Raw genomic sequence first — 18,755 nt, 5'->3', positions numbered from 1 at the left:
CATTCATCGAGATGAATGAATCTTTTTTCGAGTCATTTCGTTCATTTGGTTCTATTTGCCAAAATATTATTAAAATGTTACGAATTGCTTCAAAACACATCTACAACGAGCCCAAAAGTTTGATTACACGACAAAAAAGGAGAAAATAATTCAATGTTTACCTGCTCTTTTGTCTATGAAGGTATTTTTATCTCTTTGCTCAGCTCACCTCTTCATGTCTTCAAGTGTCAGTGGTTCGTTCACGTTACACTGACAGTCACATATAATCTTAAGCAATGTACACAGTTTGAGCCGATAGGAGCTATGATGATTAGTTCACCTTTCGAGTCTTCTGGTTCTTGAGTCGTTCGTTCATCACGTGATAGAATGACTCAAACTCGAGGACTCGAGAGGTGAACGCATCAAATCTCTTTCCGGCTCTAAATGCATATGATTGGCCCGTGAGAAACGAATGACTCAAACCCGATAGCGGACTCGAGAGGCGAACAATTCGAATCTCTTTCTGGCTCTAAACGCAAATAATTAGCTGCGTCTTAAATGGCATACTATACACTATGCACTTATGCACTATGTACTTATGCACTTACACACTCAACAGCATAGTATATGTATGTAGTGTCATCCCAAATGGAGCACTAATGTTTTTTTATTAAGCGGAAATTCTAACCGTTTTCCTGATGACGTTTGATGGTTGCCAAATCAGTGAAATAAATGACCTAACTGTCAAATAATACTTGCCATGAGTAGAACCGCGTTCACCATTGGGAGGTGCTATAATCACTCTCGTAGGAAAATTTTGCTTTCACCATCCAAAATAAATAAAGTTATCTAACACGTACGCCCGATAGCTCCGCCCCTTCCGCTACGTGAGCAAAGCTGCGGTCGTTGAGTGCGTGAAGTGACCATCATTACACACTTCATTTTATCGGCTGAATGAGTGCATCATGCGGGTAATTAAAGTGCACTTATTATTTTTAGAGTTTTCAGTGTGAACATATTTCTTACACAATTTATACTACAAAATGTCGTAGAATAGTGCATTAGGAGATTTGGGACGCAGCTATTGGCTTCTGCTTTTCTGCGATGAACGACTTAAAAGACTTGAAATGAGAGGACTCGTAGTTCCCGAGTCATATTGAAGATTTATTCAAAATAAACGAATCATTCAAGAATGACCCATCACTAATTCAGACTGTTTTCTAGCAGTTGAATTCATCAGGCTGTATTCAGGATAAAAGCCAGTGAAAATATGATTGTTTTAAAAAAAGTTGTTTTGTGTATTAATTTACCCCAGCTTTGGGGTAAACTGAGACAGACCAGAAAAATCAAAGGGGTGAAGTGAACCAGCCAGGGGTAAACTGATCCTCTTACTTTTCCACTTTAAAACTACCATAACAACACATGTTGTAAACGTTTGTATCCTGACAGCTAGTTTGACAACCACACATTTCAGAACTAGTCAATTATGAATTGGGGATTGGTCAATTAAGCACATTTGTTTTTCTAAACCTTCTAAATACTCTGTACAAAACCAAATACAGCAATCTAATTCAAACTATTTGAATTTACATTTTAATGACAGATAGAACCAGTTAAATTAGACCACAATCTGGGGATCAGAACACACTACCCTTAGAGCCAGCTATAGTGTCTGGGGGTCAGAGAAAAGGACAATCAGAACCAGATAAAACAGCTTGGGACTCGGAACACAAGACTAGACCTACCTGGATTAGAACATCAGCCTACTGTCATACTCTACAACTCCGACTCTTTTGTGTTTCCCTGGATTCTTCTTTGAAATTGTGCACATACCTCCTCGCCAACCTAATTTCACCCAAATGTCTTGAACATCATTTCAATCAGCCAATCAGAAATAAGGGATACGTTTATCATTTATGTGAAGTTTAGGCTTACGGTTAGGTTGCACTTCTACATGATTGTTATCAACTATTACTCCCCTCTGATTTTGGCAGTAATTTACAGTTATGGTTGGGGTTAGAGGTAGGGATTAGGTATGGATTACATTCGATGTTCACAAATGATGTTCCAGCATCAACATAGATGTTAATCCAGGATCACTTTACACTTGGCAAAATCATGACGTGCATATCTCGTCATCCACAACTTTCTTAACCATGCCAATGTAAAGAATGCTTGTGTTTTCGGTTGCAAAGTTAACTATGACAAAGTCTCCCACAGACAGATCTGTGTTTCTTGGATCACTACTCTCATCCTCAGAGCACCCATAGTCAGACACATTATCAACTAAGACTTTTCTCAGAGCTGCTAACTATGTTTTACTGTTGGGTTGCTATTCTTTTGCTTTTCCTTGCTAGTTTTTTGTCTTTCTTTATAAGCTTTTTTAATTTTCTGCTTCTCAGGAGTATCAGTTAGGATTGCCGTCACATGCTTTCATTTTGATTGTGTTCTGGGGGACATTTAAGAAATTATAGCGTATCATGAGGAGACACATATACAGGTTGGCTGGAAACATGTAGCACATAACAAGAGGTGTATGGGGAAGTGAGAAAATGTATTTCTTATAAATTCACGAGTCTGCAAATACCTAAAGAAGTGAGTTTTTGGGAGCTTGACTTTTTCTAAAAGATATGGAAAGGTTACAAAAGTGTTCTCGTGAAAGAGATCATTAATATTTACAATACCTCTTCTAAACCATAATGCAAATGCTCCATCTGACATAGAAGGCAAAAAAGAAGGATTTTTATATGTAGGAGACAAACACAACATTGCCTGAAAACCTAAATGTTTTCTAAATTGTTTCCAAATTCTTAGACTATGTAAGACTACAGGGTTAGAAAAAAAAAACAAGAATATTTAATAGACAATGATGAGCATAACAAGAAATGTAAAGAAACTCTGCTACAAGAGTCACATTCCATTACAACCCATGCTGGAACCTACTGGCAAAGACCGTAGTGGGACTGGCTCCAATATAAGATGCTATAAATGTTTGCTGCCCAGTAATAAAGTAAGATATTGGAAAAAGCAAATCCACCTAATCTTTTGGGTTGCTGGAGAAATAATTTCTGAATCCTTGCTGGGCCTCCATTCCGAATAAATTCCTAAAATATTCGATCTAAAGTCTTAAAAAAAGATTTGGGTATAATCACTGGAATGTTTTGAAATAAGAAAAGAAATTTAGGCAAAATGTTAATTTTTATGGTATTAATTCTGCCTACAAGCGATAATGGAAGAGTCGTCCACCTAGCTAGATCTTGCTTCGTTTGATCCAGAATTAGAATAAAATTATGCTTGAAAAGATCTATATATTTCCTTGTTACTGTTTAGTAACGAAAGTAACGAAACTGATGTGAGGCTAGCTAAAATGGGAACGCTAATAATGGAAGAGCCCTTGCAGCTGAATTAATTGGGAAGAGCTCGCTCTAATTTAAATTTAATTTATAGCCTGAGATGCTACTGAACTGTTTCAAAATGTCCAAAATATAGGGGAAACTGGTTTCTGGGTTTGCGATATACAGAACAACATCATCGGCATAGAGAGAGATTTTTTGCTCTTTATTTGCTCTAAAATTACCAGTTATGTTGTGGTTGGAACGAAAAGCTATTGCAAGGGGTTCTATAGCTATAGCGAATAAAAGTGGGGACAGGGAACAATCCTGTCTTGTCCCACGATAAAGTGAAAAATATTCTGAATTAATACCATTTATTTTCACAGATGCCAAAGGGGAATGAAGGATTCGGATTTCGGCCTTCCAATCCGTCTCATCATGGATCAACATTTATCCTTTTCACATCATCCTGTTTCTCATTATCTTTATTAAATATGATTATTTGATTATTTAAATGAGCATTTAACTTTGAAATGATTTTAACTAATGAATAAGTTAACACACTGTTTTATGTAAGAATGTTCAGTCCATTTGCCTGTCTCTGTGTAACTTTTTCAGGAGCCACCAAACTAGGTCAGACGTCACGGAGACCTTGAGTGGAACTTCCTCCGCTTGGTTAGAGGAAAGAAGATTATATTCAGATTGTAAGAGAGCCTTTTCATTATATAGGGATGAGGTTGGACGTTCTGCATATTTCTGATCTATTTTGCCTATTGGTCCAGAAAGATCGCTCAGGTTTTTGCAGTGAATTTTTTTTTTTATATAAGCAGAACAAAAAATTATTTCTCCACGCAAATAAACTTTGAGGGTTTGCCAAAGAATAGAAGCAGACATTCCTTCTGTAAAATTAATTCATTTGCTTTTCGGCTTAGTCCCTTTATTAATCCGGGGTCGCCACAGCAGAATGAAACGCCAACTTATCCAGCACGTTTTTATGCAGCGGATGCCCTTCCAGCCGCAACCTATCTCTGGGAAACATCCACACAAACTCATTCACACATACACTACGGACAATTTAGCCTACCCAATTCACCTGTACCGCATGCCTTTGGACTGTGGGGGAAACCGGAGCACCCGGAGGAAACCCACACGAACGCAGGGAGAACATGCAAACTCCACACAGAAACGCCAACTAAGCAGAGGCTCGAACCAGCAACCCAGCAGCCTTCTTGCTGTGAGGTGACAGCACTACCTACTGCACCACTGCGTCGCCTTCTTCTGTAACATTTGTCTCAAAAAAAGGATTTTTTTCAGAAACTAAATCAACAAAATAACCATCTGAAAGAAGTAAGACATTCATACTCCAAATATGAGAGCCTCTTCCATATCCAGAGAGAGTCAATTCTAGAATTACTGGAGCATGGTCAGAGATGGTTATACTGTCATAAAGAGAGAATTTTACTCGGGGAATAAGTTTGTTGTCAGTGATAAAATAATCAATATGTGAGTAAGTATGGTGAACAGCGGAAAAGAAAGAAAAGGTTCTAGAGGAGGGATTTAAAAACCGCCAAATATCAACCATTCTGTATCCTTCCATGGAGTTCATGATTTTAGAAGACTGAGATAGAGTAGCTGGTTTAGGGTATGATCTGTCTAAAATAGTATTTAGGATGCAGTTTAAATCACCTCCTAAGAAATATTGGTAAGAATTTAAGTCTGGGAATTTAGAAAAAAGTTTGGTAAAAAAAGTCTGGGTTATCCCAGTTGGGCATGTAAACACTAACTAATACCACTTGACTATCATAAAGAGTGCCTGACACGATCACATATCTACCGTTGGGGTCAGGGACAACTTCAGAAGGGTTAAATGGAGTATTCTTATAAGATAGCTGTGCCTCTAGCTTTGCAGTTGAATCCCGAATGGAACACCTGCCCTACCCAAGATCTCTTCAGACTTTTATGGCAAGAGTTCTTAAGGTGAGTTTCCTGCAGAAAACATATGTTAGCCTTTAGCGTCGTCAGTTTGGAAAAAACCTTTACACTTTTTACATTATTATTCATCCCTTTTACATTCCAACTAACTAATTTAACCCTGCCCTGTCTCTCTTGAGGCAAATTTCTATGCATTACTGTGGAGTGTGTGCATATTAATGTTAAACATAAAAATATATAGTTACAGGCAGAGGCTAAGAAAAAAAAGTGATTAGGTAAAAATGGTAAATGGTACACAAAGTAGATTTAAAAAATAAACATCTATTGTCCATATGCATCCAGAACTGGCACAGACCTTAACATAAATAACACAAATATGTCTGACCGACAAGAACAGTGCAGTCAGAACAGTGCTGCGATACTGCTGTTGTGGCTGGTGTATTCCGGGAAATTTTCTTACCCCTTGGTTTCAAGTATGGTCCTGAAAAATTTTCATTCGAAGTTGCTATTCACCACTTTCCTTGGGACACCCCTAAGCCTTCATGGAATGACACAAAACGAGGGGTAAGGGGAAGGGCTAAGGGGTAAAATTGGGATTGGGCCTTAATAGAATAATAATTAGATGACGTGCTGTTTAAGTTATTAGAAAATAAAAGCACAACAGAGGTGGTGATTTGGCCAATAGCTGGTACAATTATAGAATGTGTAGTGATAGAATGTTAATCTGGTCTAAATCTGCCTGGAACTACAGGTCAAAATCTACCTTTAACTAAGCTGCGTTTATCTGAAAATAACTACACATCTATTAATGCTCAACATATTATACCCTATATTATAAATGGTTTTAAAGGAATTAGCCTGTAAAATGCATGGTTTCCGCTACATTCATTCGTCCATGGCGGGGCGCCACACCAAAATTCAACCCGCCATGGCTACATTACAGCTTCTCATTCAAAATATTTGGTTGTTTTTTTTTTAAAAAAGCAGGTTATAATCGCACCGAAAATGTATTAAAAGGTAAGTAAATTATAAAAGCGCAAACTTCTGTAACAGTAGTGCTGTGCGTTCTTTGTTTAACCCTTTAAGGTGACGTGCTGACAGACTGACTGACTGACAGACAGACAGGTGTGTGAGGCCAGCAAACACGACGTAGCTTTCAGTTATGATGAACAGTTTCCATAATTATATTTTATTTATAGATAAAGGTCTGTGGTTCTGCATACAATCACTTTATCTTATCTATAGCCGTTTCATTTTACTTCAAGATGCATTAATGCCGCTCTGTAGGTCTGTTAGAGACATTCATAAATATTCCTAGCAAATCTAAGAAATGTTGGAGACATACTCATTACATAAACGCACTAAATCGCAGTTCAGCAGCGTTTATTTGAGGGTGCGCAAGAAAATCTGCACTTAAGCAGCGTATATTTGTGGGTGCGCAAGAAGTTTTGTGCACGAGCAGAGGAAATCGACGCTTTAACACAGAGATTGACATGCTCGTAGGTTATTACATAAATGTGATCTCGACTTAATACTGCGCTCACGACATTTGTCAATGAAATAATGCCACATGTAGTTGGTAGGTCTGTGTGAAATTCCCAACAGAGTCTGCCGCCACAGCAGGAAAAAATCCTAGAGGAAATACTGAAATGTAATAAACTACAGGCTGAATTTTTCATTGACTTAGACTTCAAGGGCAACTAAAATCTCTTTATATCCCCATTTGAAACTACAGTACACACAGTAAAGGTCTCAACAATTATGTCCTCTAACCAAATATGAAGAGGGTAAACAGCTCTACTTCAAGAAAAACAAATGCTTAATAATTTAATCTCATCCAGCCTTTCTTTATAGAAAACATTTTCAGATAAACTGCATGGGTTAACCTACAAATTACACTTAATTAGCATTAAACATTTGCCATTAATGCATATCAAATATTTTTGTGTCCGGTTATACAGAATTTTATTGCATAATCAGAATAGCTTAGTCTTAATCTGCACAATTAAGTTCAACACAGACCTACTGTAAGAAACAATTTTAAAAACTTTTTTTTTTTATTATTATTATGGGATTTCCTACAGGGCGTGCAAATAAATACAGTACAGACTTGAGATTTCCATGCCAGAATTTAATATTTATCCATTTGCAGGTCAAATAGATGAAGAACAGATTTTTTTTCATTCTTGGATAAACAAGAATATATAAAACAAAAGAAAGAGAACAGATTTTCCATAAACACTACTACACAACACAGCCCTAACAGCAGAACAATTTGATTAAATAGAAGATTTAAAAACACATTAAAACAGAGAAACTATAAACTTGTCTGTTTCAGAATGCAGAGAAGGCTCCAGTGGCTTTACATTAGGGGATAGCTGGCTGATGTAGCAATGCCACAGTGATTGTTTTTGTCTTTAGCCATGTAGATGTAGCCTTTGTTACCCCATTTGTCAGTCCAGCTGAAAAAGGGTTGAAAGAAATAATAAAATATGAAAACATGCAATCAAGCTTGTGCCTGCAAAACTAAAAATTATTGGCATCATACCTGTTCTTCACAATCCAGTATCTATTCCCAGCAACATCAGCACCCTGATAACCATAGCCAACCACCAAGACTCCATGATCAAGTTGACTACTGCTGCACGTCGGCTCATAATAAATGCCTAAAGTTCAGAATATTAGAAAGGAATTAAGGCAAAGAAAGTTCAGTAATAATTTAATAGATGCATAAACCACCATTTTAGTAATTATACAATTAAAACTGAGGGATGTTAGACACCTACCAGACTGATAGAACTGTATGGATTGATGTCCTGCATCAATAGCAACAGATACAGGACCCACAGCAGCAACAGCATTCATCAAAGCAAGCTCATTACCACTGGGAATGTCCACAAATCCGGTGTCTTTAGCGACATTAAAACGGGGGTCATAACGGCATGGCAGATCATCCTGCAAACGCAAAGTTAAAATAAGAAAAAAAAAAAAAAAGGTACATTGGAGTCTCAAAATAATCAGCGATCTTCATTTAAAGACATTAAAAAAAACTTTTTTTTTTTTTTTCACAATCTGCAAATACAGCAGTTCAACCCCATGTCTTCAAAAGAATTTTTTATTTTTTTTGCTCAGAAACTGTCACAATATGATTCTTACCCTTGCGAGATAAGGGTAGGACTGCTCAGAATCCAGCCCGTTGTTCTCTTTAACATACAGGAAGGCCTGGTCCATGAGGCCTCCATTACAGCCTTGATTGCCCTGTGGTCTGGAACAGTCCACCAAGTTTTGCTCACTCAGAGAAACCAGCCTTCCAGTTTTACGGAAGAGCTGACCCTCCAAGGCACCAGTTGAACTGAAAGACCAGCAAGATCCACATTGTTTCTAAAAATCACAAAACAGAGGAGTCACCAAACAGTAAAGCTACAGATACACATACTGAAATTTAAAAGCCATTTATATTTTAGCACAAACTGGGTTTACCTGTTCAACTGTAAATAGATTAATTGTAAAATATGCAACTACTATCGAATTTAGCATAAAAGATTTGCAGTTTTCAGTTACTTTAAACTCACCTGGTCTTTGACAGGAGTAACATAGCCCCTCTGTCTCCAGTCAATCTGTTGAGGGGCTGCAAAAAAGCTGGGTTCCATGAACAATGCGCCCTTTGACTTTCGGTTGGGGTCATGCTTATAACCATTCATTGCCTGTCTGAACTCCTCATTTGTCTAAAAGGGAATGTTGTGAAAAGTTTTAAAATACAGCCTTACAAATAGTACTTTAGAAAGTATCAATAGCACCTCAGATTGGGAATTAAAGTCATTTTGCTAAAGATTCATTGAAACACGCATAGCTTATATCTCCAATCCAGGATGTTGTTGACTGTAATTGAATCATTTAATAAAGAAACAACATCATTCTGATGTGGTTTCACACTAATGAATAATCCTTGCATTTTGATAGTTTATTTATTTTTTTGACAATTTAGAATGTATAAAGCAATATAGATATAGAAATAAATAACTTGACGGTAGTACTAAACTGCTCACCATGTCACCAAATTGATTCATTCCCAGTTTAAATGTGTGGTTTCCCATGGAGTACTCAAAGTTGTGTAGCTCAATTTTTCTCAAGTTCTCCTCCCAAATCATTCTCCTCCCAACCTCTACGTCCTGGAGTTGAAAGTAGATATATCAGACATTGCAAAGAACCAGTTCAGCATAAACACATGCATTGCATCATTCATTTATGTTAAGCTGATATATGGCTAGAAATTATTGTTATCATTATAAATTATTATTAGTCTTCTCACCTCATAATAGGTTTTTCCATGCTGGCTCTTCCAGGAGTTCCAGTGGTCATCTAACTGCATGTCTATAGTTGGAGCAGCAAACACTGCACTTATGCACAGCGTGACGAGCAAAGCAAACATCATCCTGCCTGGAAGACTGTAAGAGGAAAAACAATAATAGTAATAAATAATAATAGTAAAAAAAGCTCAATTTGATGCAATGTAAAGAAAACATTTACAAAACATTTAATAAAGTCACAGCACAATTAGTGGAGCTAAATGTCACGTTAATATAATGCAAGTATTGACTCCTATGAAGGAGGGAAAAAGAAAGATTTACTCTTACCTTTCACAAGCAAACCAAATTATTGACTGTGATTGCCTACAACCGAGTGTGTTTTAAAGCCTGTCTGAACATAGAGGTGGTCTCTCATTGGCTGACGGTGATGATGAAACAAGTATTTACAGCCAATCAGATCTAGCAATAACTTTATCTTGTCATGTGATCCAGCGTCACAAGATGGAGTATTCATCGATGGACTATGGCGATTCTTTATATTATTAGTCTACTGTAACAAGATTAAGGTAATCAGAAATGTTTTGTTATTTCCACAGTTTATAAAATCAACATTTACAATACACAAGTGGAAAGCTTAATAAAATATGCTACACTTGATTGGGTGATGTAGAGATTTTTGGGGGGGTTGTTGCATTCTGTTTGTTAGGTTTGTTTTAATCATTGTTTGTGCTCGTCACATAAGGGTGTGTTTGACAAATCCCACATGCTTAGACAGAAAATAATCCAAGAGAAAACACAAAGTCCATTAAGAAAACTAAGCATTTTTAAATGGCATCAGTGGCTTCTGTTTTGTGCTCACACTAAATGCTAATTATTTTCATTCTACATACAAATTATTATTAATAATTTAGACTGACTAAATTAGTAGACACAATACTTCCAGTACTAATATGTTCTTTATATATCCTGTTCTGGCTGCAGGAGAGAGAACATCTTTGCACATTTAAAAATGTGTGTGTTTGCCCTACAGTGATAATTGTTTAGTTACCATTTTATCTTTTATTCATCTTACTTTATTTAAACATAAAGCAGTAAATAAATAAAAATCTTTATACTTTTAGGCTAATAAAATGAGAGTTAAAATGATAGTTGGTGTTAAGTTACAGTACTTTCCTAAGTGAACTTTAAATTTCACAGATTGTTCTTGTTTCAAATCATATTTCTAGCAAAATCTCATTTTCTTAAATAATAAACTGGGATTTCAGATTATTTTCCCTGAGAAGTTTATTATCCCCATGAACTTTTTTTTAGCATTGCTTGTCTTTTCTGATGTTTTATTAATAAATATTATTAATAAATTCATTCATTTTCTTTTCGGCTTAGTCCCATTACTAATTAGAGGTTGCCACAGCAGAATGAACCGCCAACTTATGCAGCATATGTTTTAGACAGCGGATTCCTTTCCAGCTGCATCCCATCACAAGGAAACATCCATACACACTCATTCACACTTACACACTACAAACAATTTAGCTTAGCCAATTCACCTATCCCACTTGTTTTTGGACTTGTTGGGGAAACCGGGGCACCCAGAGGAAACCCATGCGAACACAGGGAGAGCATGCAAATTCCACACAGAAAAACTGACCCAGCCAGGCTTTGAAACATGGATCTTCTGCTGTGAGGCGATTGTGCTATTTCTGTGTGGAGTTTGCATGTTCGCGTGGGTTTCCTCTGGGTGCTCTGGTTTCCCCCACAGTCCAAAGACATGTGGTATAGGTAAATTGAATAAACTTAATTATCCATAGTGTATGTGTGTAAATGAGTGTGTATGGATGTTTCCCAGTACTGGGGTGCAGCTGAAAGAGCATCCGCTGTGTAAAACCATAGGCCCAATTCTATTTTTGTACCCCTACCACTTTCCCTTCCCCATGGCCCTTAAAACCGAGTGTGAAGGGGAAGGGCTTAAAAATTTTCTTACCCCTTGGTTTCGAATGTGGTCCTGAAAAGTCTCTACCCCTTCCCCTTAGCCCTACACCTTCAAGCTAAAGAGAATTAGGAGAGAAAGGGGAAGGGTTAAGGGGAAGAATTGGAATTGGGCCATACTGTATGCTGGATAAGTTATCAATTCATTCTGCTGTGGCAACCCCTGATGACTAAGCCGAAAGAAAATGAATGAGTGATTGACAGTGGTGGAGGTAACGAATTACAACTACTCACGTTACTGTAATTAAGTACATTTTTTGGGTATTTGTACTTTCATGAGCATCATTTTAAGACAGTAATTTTACTTGTAATGGAGTACAAATTAAGCTGAGTATTTTACTTTGTTACTTTTAAAATCACAATTTGTTCAGAGTACTGTAATTTCATTAAAATTTCAACCACTCACTTCGGCAATTAATAAAAAAAATCTCATCTTAACAGACCTATGAAAAGCCTGGTACGTTATTTGAACCAGTCATAAAGGTATTGATTGACATATAGAGAAGACAGCAATAATGAATCTGAAGAATGTAGAAATGACAAAGAAATAGCAGAGGATGAATGCCCATGACCACACCCGGAGGAGCTGTTCACCTACAGGTACATAGGGAAGAAAGGGGACAGCTGTTCTGATGCAGTGTGAATAGCTATGTTATCATCTAAACATGCTATTTAAATGTTTGCCCAAAACTCAAAAGTCAAAGAGAACAAAATCGCCACTTCCTGATTAACTGGCGACAAATATCAAAAGTAAAAACTGAATTTGCTGCGGTAGGAGAAGCTGTGTGAGCATTTTCTTTATTTAATAAAAGACTTGCACCTCAGAAGGTAATCCTGACATGCAGTGGATGCGCGCTGGCGTTTGAAGGTGTAAGACACGGAGTGCAGATGCTTTTGACAATTCTGGAAGTAATAAAATATAATAACACTAATACTGAAATGGTTAAGGTGTTTAAGAATGACTGAAACAACACTTTAGATATTTTACAATGTGCTCAGCCTGCTGGTTTGTCCATTCACACACACATTCACACACATTTTCAAAATGTATGCGCACCATGGCGTTTCCATCAACCGTTTTTTTATGTGCATATACAAAAAGCGCATAAATTAAGTGGCTCGAAACCTGCCCTCTGTTGTGCCATCCGGCTTACACAAGGATTCTACGGGGTCTTAAAAGTCTAAAATTTAAAAACCTAAATTTTAGGTCTTAAAAAGGTCTTAAATTCGCTTTTCTAGGTCTTAAATATTTTTGCACAGGTCTTATTTTTCCGATGTTCATGTATAACGCTACATCTAATGCTAATTTAAATTATTTTTTGTTGCTGTTGCTTAGTTTTCGTGGTGATGTAGTTCTTTATTTCACTTGTCCTAATGTAATTTGCAGTATTACAACTACAAATGAGACCAACATTCAATAGCCAATCAGCTTTCTGTTATTGAACTGTGCGTGCAGTGAATGTGATTTTATCACTGTGTTTGCAGAAGTTCACTTTGGGTGCGCGCAACAGGATGTCAGGTGAACAGTTAATGCGGCGCCGCGTTTGATATGAGTTGAATATGAAACACTTTGAAGTGATTTTGTCTGAAACAGTACGACTGTACAGACATCTTATCGATCCGACCATGCGTGATCATCATAGAGATAACGTGAGAATGTGCGTTGATTCACGCTAACTTCATGTCTGGCATACGTGCATTTCTTGTGTGTGTTTGTTTTATTTTCATTGGCGACTCCTAGGCAATTATGTTAATTTGCACACTACAAAGTATCTTTGAGCCGTGCAGTGGCAGCTGTATGGGATGGGATCATCTGCATGTCTAGCAGATTTATAAGGTTTCCATACCATGCAGTTGACCAGCCAAACATTAAAGCGCAATTTGCAGCGATCACCGGTTTTCCCAATGTAATCGGAGCGATCGACTGCATGCACATTGCAATAAAGGCGCCATCTGAACACGAATTTGGATGAATCAGTAACATTTCCATTCAATAAATGTGCAAATAATATGTGACGCTCAAATGCGCTTAACATAATACACTAGGGGTGTCAAAATAATTGTTTCTTCGGTGCACCGCGCGGACAATTCAGTATCGGTTCAGTAATAATCATAACCGGTTATTATGTACTGACGTCATTTAGCTCTTATGCGCTCTGTCGCGAGGGAGGTGAGCACGGGTATTTACAACACTTCTGGCGCCAACTGTGCACAATTTCACTGTGTGTGTGTGATTTCTGTACAATCTTTCATTGACAATTACAGTAGAAGCCCCTATTTCTCTGCGATTGAGGGAATGAAAGTACTCCATTTCTCTCTCTCTCTCTCTCTCTCTCACGGTGGCCCATTTCATCTGCTGGCATGACTATTCCTCTCTCCTGCTGGCATGACTTTTTATCCCCTCTCTTTACCTCTCGGCTGTATGCATTCCTGCGGCTGTACCTGTGCATTGTCGCGGGACCCGACCAGATTTCATGCAGTGCATGAAACTGCACTTTACTGCATGCATATTTATAAAACGAAGCCTATTACATTACTGCCTCCTTTCATTCTCATTGAAAATACGAAACATACACCTCTTTTGCTGAATATCAGTTTTAATAATCAACAATGGCCATTTTAAAAACAAAAGTACAAGCTTGGGTGCACCAGCCCTTCCCAGTTCCACCACCAGGACCAGTGCTCATATTACAAGGTGGCTGGGGTGCACCAGCGGCATGTAGCTCTAGCAACAGATAATATGTAGGTTTCATGTTTGCCTTCCTCCAGTAGCGGAGGTTCGGACGTGTTTGCTGGGGCAGCTAGTTTACATACAGACCCCTTGGTTCTTTCTCAACCATGCAGGACACGCGGCCAAGGGCCCGCAGAAAACAAACGCACCAGCTTGGGCTGACGGCTTGGCCAAAGACCCCCTGGTTCTCTCTTCCTTAGAGCCAAGGACGCGCGGCCAAGGGCCCGCGGGAAACGGACGCACCTGATCGGGTATAAAGCCTGGCCTCAGAGCATGTGGTTCGTTGACCTGCACAGCCGGCAAAACTTAAAGAGCCCCTATTATACATGAAATAGGGTCATATTTTGGTTGTAAGGGTCTCCAACAACAGTCTAATATGCATGCAAGGTCAAAAAACACTTTCATGGTCTTGTAATCTGCATTTATTTTTACCTAAATATCCCAGCGACTCCCATATGAATCGTTTAGCAATTCATTTGTTCCCAAACCCCTCCTCAGCGTGAAGCTAATCTGCGCTGATTGGACCGATGACAGCCTGCTGCGACAGGTCGACGACACTGACAGGCTTCAGCGCGAGACAGAGTGAAATGGCCAGCTGCTAATCAACAATATAAAAGTAGTCACAGTGCATACACGCTTCATAGTGGATTTTGGCTGCCAGTGGGTTAATGTAAATACAGATGATGGACTAGAAAATACAGACGACTAACTATTTTATTAAGCAAAAAGTCCAAGAACTGGCGAGGAGATCTCCTAGCCCATCACAGTATACCTGCTCTTTTCAGACACACACACACAGGGCCGGCGCGTCCTAGAAGCGACCTAGGGCGGCAGAAAAGAGAGGGCGGCGTCGGCGACACCTCCCTCACCACCCGCGTCCTCAGTTATATCCGCGAATACCCCCCCGGTCTTCAATTTCAACCGCGACATGTGTGTGTGGCTTTTTTTCTGTTAGTGGGCCGGGCCGCAGGTTTCAAATGTCCCGGGTTTGCGCGCGCAACTACTTGTGTTTCGTAGCCACGTCATCACGAAACACCTAATGACTCGTTATCAAGATGACTCGTTTGAAGCACTATGAGTCGACTCTTTTATAGATGAATCAACAGTTTTAAACACTACACTTACAGATTTAAGCCTTAGCTGGACATTTCACTTCACTTAGAGCTGTGTTACACACTATATGGAAGAGCATTTTCAAAAACCCATAATATGGGCTCTTTAAGTCCACAATTTCACGTCTTCACCGAAAGGATGGTGGCAGGTCAGAGACAATTGGTAACAGGCACGTACCTCCAGCCGCGGGACGTCCCTTAAAGGTGGTCTTCAGTCGGGCATTGCTTGGCGGGCTTGGACCTGGGTCTAATCAACTCCCTCGGTGAGCGTGGTTGCCGTCACCACCGGCCGTTCCAGAGACCACCCATCTACCCACTGGACCTTGGCTTGTTCCAGATGCTCACTAGAAAGACCCACCATCCCCCAAACGTACAGCATTTCAAAAGCTTGCTAGAAAGACCTACCAACCCCCTAAATGAGGGTGTTTTTTTTTGTTTGTTTTTTTTTTTTTCAGACAGCAAAAAAGACCCACCATTTTGACTTCCTCAGCTAAACACAAAAGGTGATATTTTGCAGAAAGCTGTAAACCTGTAACCACTGATTTACATAGCAGGCAAAATTAATACTATATAAGTCAATTGTTACAGGTTTCTTCAAAATATATAGTTTTGTGTTCAACAGAAGAAATAAATTAATCAAATGAAGGAAGAGCAATTGATGACAAATAAATTTTTGTGTGAACATTCCTTTTAACTGTTAAAACGATCAAAACAGGGCTAACATAGGTTAATCTTTGAAAACCAAACTACTTACACATGCAATAATATTATTTTTACATTTATATTTGAGCAGCTTAATAACTTCTAAACTTTTCACTCTTAATTCTTTAGGATTAATACTGTAATTAAGTTTGCTTTAAATCTATTGTATAAATTTATTATAAATGAACGTACTGAGGTTGAAGTGACGATTGCAGAGATTACATCGTGCCATTATCACATCGCTATGATTAAGTGCTGTCATTTTTGTTGTCCAGTGTGTTATTCATAAGAGTAAAGGTCTCTTCTTCTTTTGAACTGAACCCAGAAGAGCTGAAAACTGTCTCCGTTACAGCGCCACGCTGGTCAAACCGGGTTATTGAAGTCAGTTACATTACATATCAAATGACCATTAGACAACAAAAATTCGTTGATTTATAAATGTTTGTTGTTGAGTTTTAGCTCTATTAAACAGAAACGTTATACCCATATTGTTAGTCCATTTTACAATTATAATTTTCTATTGGCTTCCACTGTCATGTTAGGCCTAATGGGACCACTTTTATTTTAAACCTTACTAAACCACACTGAAATGTGACTGAACATTTACACAAATTGCTATTTATCTATAATAAATAAACAAACCGTATTTTGTGGTCATTGGAAATTGGCAATAACTGTAATTCTAACGTTAATTTAAACAACTGTTGAAGCGCTAACGTTACGACTGGCCCACTTTCTTATAAGGTGATGTTGGGTGATGGGCAAGTAGTCCGTAGACATGTGGATCAGATTCATTCCCGAGGGAAATCGCTTGCAGATACTCCAGAGGAGAGAGTGGACTCTAAATTTCCAGATTTTGATATATCTGAAAATATGACATTTGCAGAGCATAAAGAGACAGTTAGCAGGGGTACTGAGGACCTTTCTAGTCAAACTAACTGCCCTGAAGTGTTGGTTGATGGTTCTGAAAACTCTGAGATTACCACTGGAATGGAAAAATCTTTAAGTCCGGTGGTAACTGTGAGAAGATCTCAAAGAACCAGGAAGATGCCTGCTTACTTGAAAGATTATTAACTGATCTAAACTGAACTGAAAAAATAAATAAATAAGTTAATTAATTAATAAATAAAAAACCAATAAATAATAATTATGTAGTCAGCTTGGGGGGAAAGGGATGTTGTAATGTCAGATGGTTTTACATGTTGACCTGTAGAGGGCAGACTAATGGGTTTGTGTACAGTCACAATCTTGGGAGGAATATTGTGAAATTTTGCAACATTTTTTTGAAGCAAATGAAATTACTGAAGCAGTTAAGCAAAAATCCATTTTGCTGAGTTCGGTGGGAAGCCAGACATACAGTCTACTAAGGAATTTGTTAAGCCCAGTTAAACCAGGGACAAAGACTTTTGGGGAGTTGGTGGAGTTATTGAAAGAGCATTTTAACCCAAAACCCAGTGAAATTGTACAACGGTTTAAATTTAATTTAAGATCAAGAGAGGAGGGAAAAACTGTGCTGGAATATGTGGCAGTTTTGAGGAAATTGGCTCATGATTGTAAATATGGAGAAAAATTAACTGAAATGCTTCGAGATAGATTGGTGTGTGGCATAAACGAAGACCGTAGTCAACGTAGGCTGTTGGCAGAAACGGATTTAACCTTTGAGAAAGCATTGAAAATAGGCCAAGCAATAGAAACTGCAAATAAAGATGTTAAAGACTTGCAAAGTCAGTGAATGGAAGCTTCCAGTTCATTGAGAGTGCATAAAACAACAGTAAGGCAAGATAATGGTAAGAAAAGAGCATGTTACAGATGTGGCAGTTTGCAACATTTGGCTAATGAATGCAGATTTATTTCTGAAAAATGCCACAAATGTGGGAAACAAGGGCATCTAATGAAAGTTTGTAGAACAAAACCTACTGTGGGGGGAACAACTGTCTAAAGGAGAGGAAGATATACAGATGGAGAGAAGACACATTATGTAAGCAGAGAGGAAAACCATGAGACCATATTGGATGAAGAAGGTATGTTTACAGTGTACAGTTTGCAAGAGACAGAGATTGCCAAAGTAGCACTATTAACCATCACACTGCCCATTAATGAGTCAAATGCTAAGTTTGAAGTGGATACAGGCTGCGGTGTGACTATAATGAATAGGTCGAATTTTTCTAAATTGTGGAAGGAAGATCACATTCCTGTATTAAAGACCTGTTCTTTAAAGTTAAAAACTTACACTGGCCAGGAATTGACTGTGTTGGGCTCTGCACAAGTGAAAGTCAGATACAAGGACACGGTGAAAGATCTACCGTTAGTGGTGGTTCCGGGAGGAGGGCCCAATTTATTGGGGAGAGGATGGATCAAGGAATTGGGTATGGATTGGGAGGCCCTGCATAGGATTCAAGCAATTGAAAAAGTAACTTTACCTCAAGTTTCCATATCCAGGTTTCCATATCCTGGACCAGGCCGTACCCTGAGCAGCTACTGTGGTGGTCATGGAGGAGTGGAGAACATGAGACTGATTCCTGTGACGCTCCAGAGACAGACAAGTCTTCACTGAGGCCAGCTTCCAGCCTCCGCCGCTGAGACTGCAGCTCTGCACAAGACGTTTGGCCAGCAGAGAAATTAAAATGGTCGTGCCCAACTGAGTCTGGTTTCTCAAGGTTTTTTTTCTTCACTT

The 18,755-nt window shown here is 38.5% G+C and overlaps 1 protein-coding gene across 1 annotated transcript; it reads right to left on the bottom strand.

Annotated features, from left to right (window-relative positions):
• Positions 1-7,473: 7,473 nt before the first annotated feature.
• LOC130238326 (procathepsin L-like) lies at positions 7,474-16,383 on the bottom strand. The gene is made up of 9 exons (XM_056469316.1): positions 16,274-16,383; positions 15,558-15,723; positions 9,553-9,688; positions 9,290-9,412; positions 8,816-8,968; positions 8,400-8,624; positions 8,030-8,198; positions 7,792-7,909; positions 7,474-7,705 (listed from the first exon to the last, which is right to left on the bottom strand). Exons 3-9 carry the CDS (start codon positions 9,673-9,675, stop codon positions 7,606-7,608), a joined length of 1,011 nt encoding a protein of 336 aa, XP_056325291.1. The 5' UTR covers positions 9,676-9,688; positions 15,558-15,723; positions 16,274-16,383; the 3' UTR covers positions 7,474-7,605.
• Positions 16,384-18,755: the final 2,372 nt, after the last annotated feature.

Source organism: Danio aesculapii, chromosome 12 (assembly GCF_903798145.1).
Source record: "Danio aesculapii chromosome 12, fDanAes4.1, whole genome shotgun sequence".
NCBI lineage: Eukaryota > Metazoa > Chordata > Actinopteri > Cypriniformes > Danionidae > Danio > Danio aesculapii.
Note: the sequence above shows the minus strand (reverse complement) of the source record. Positions and strands in the feature narration are given on the sequence as shown.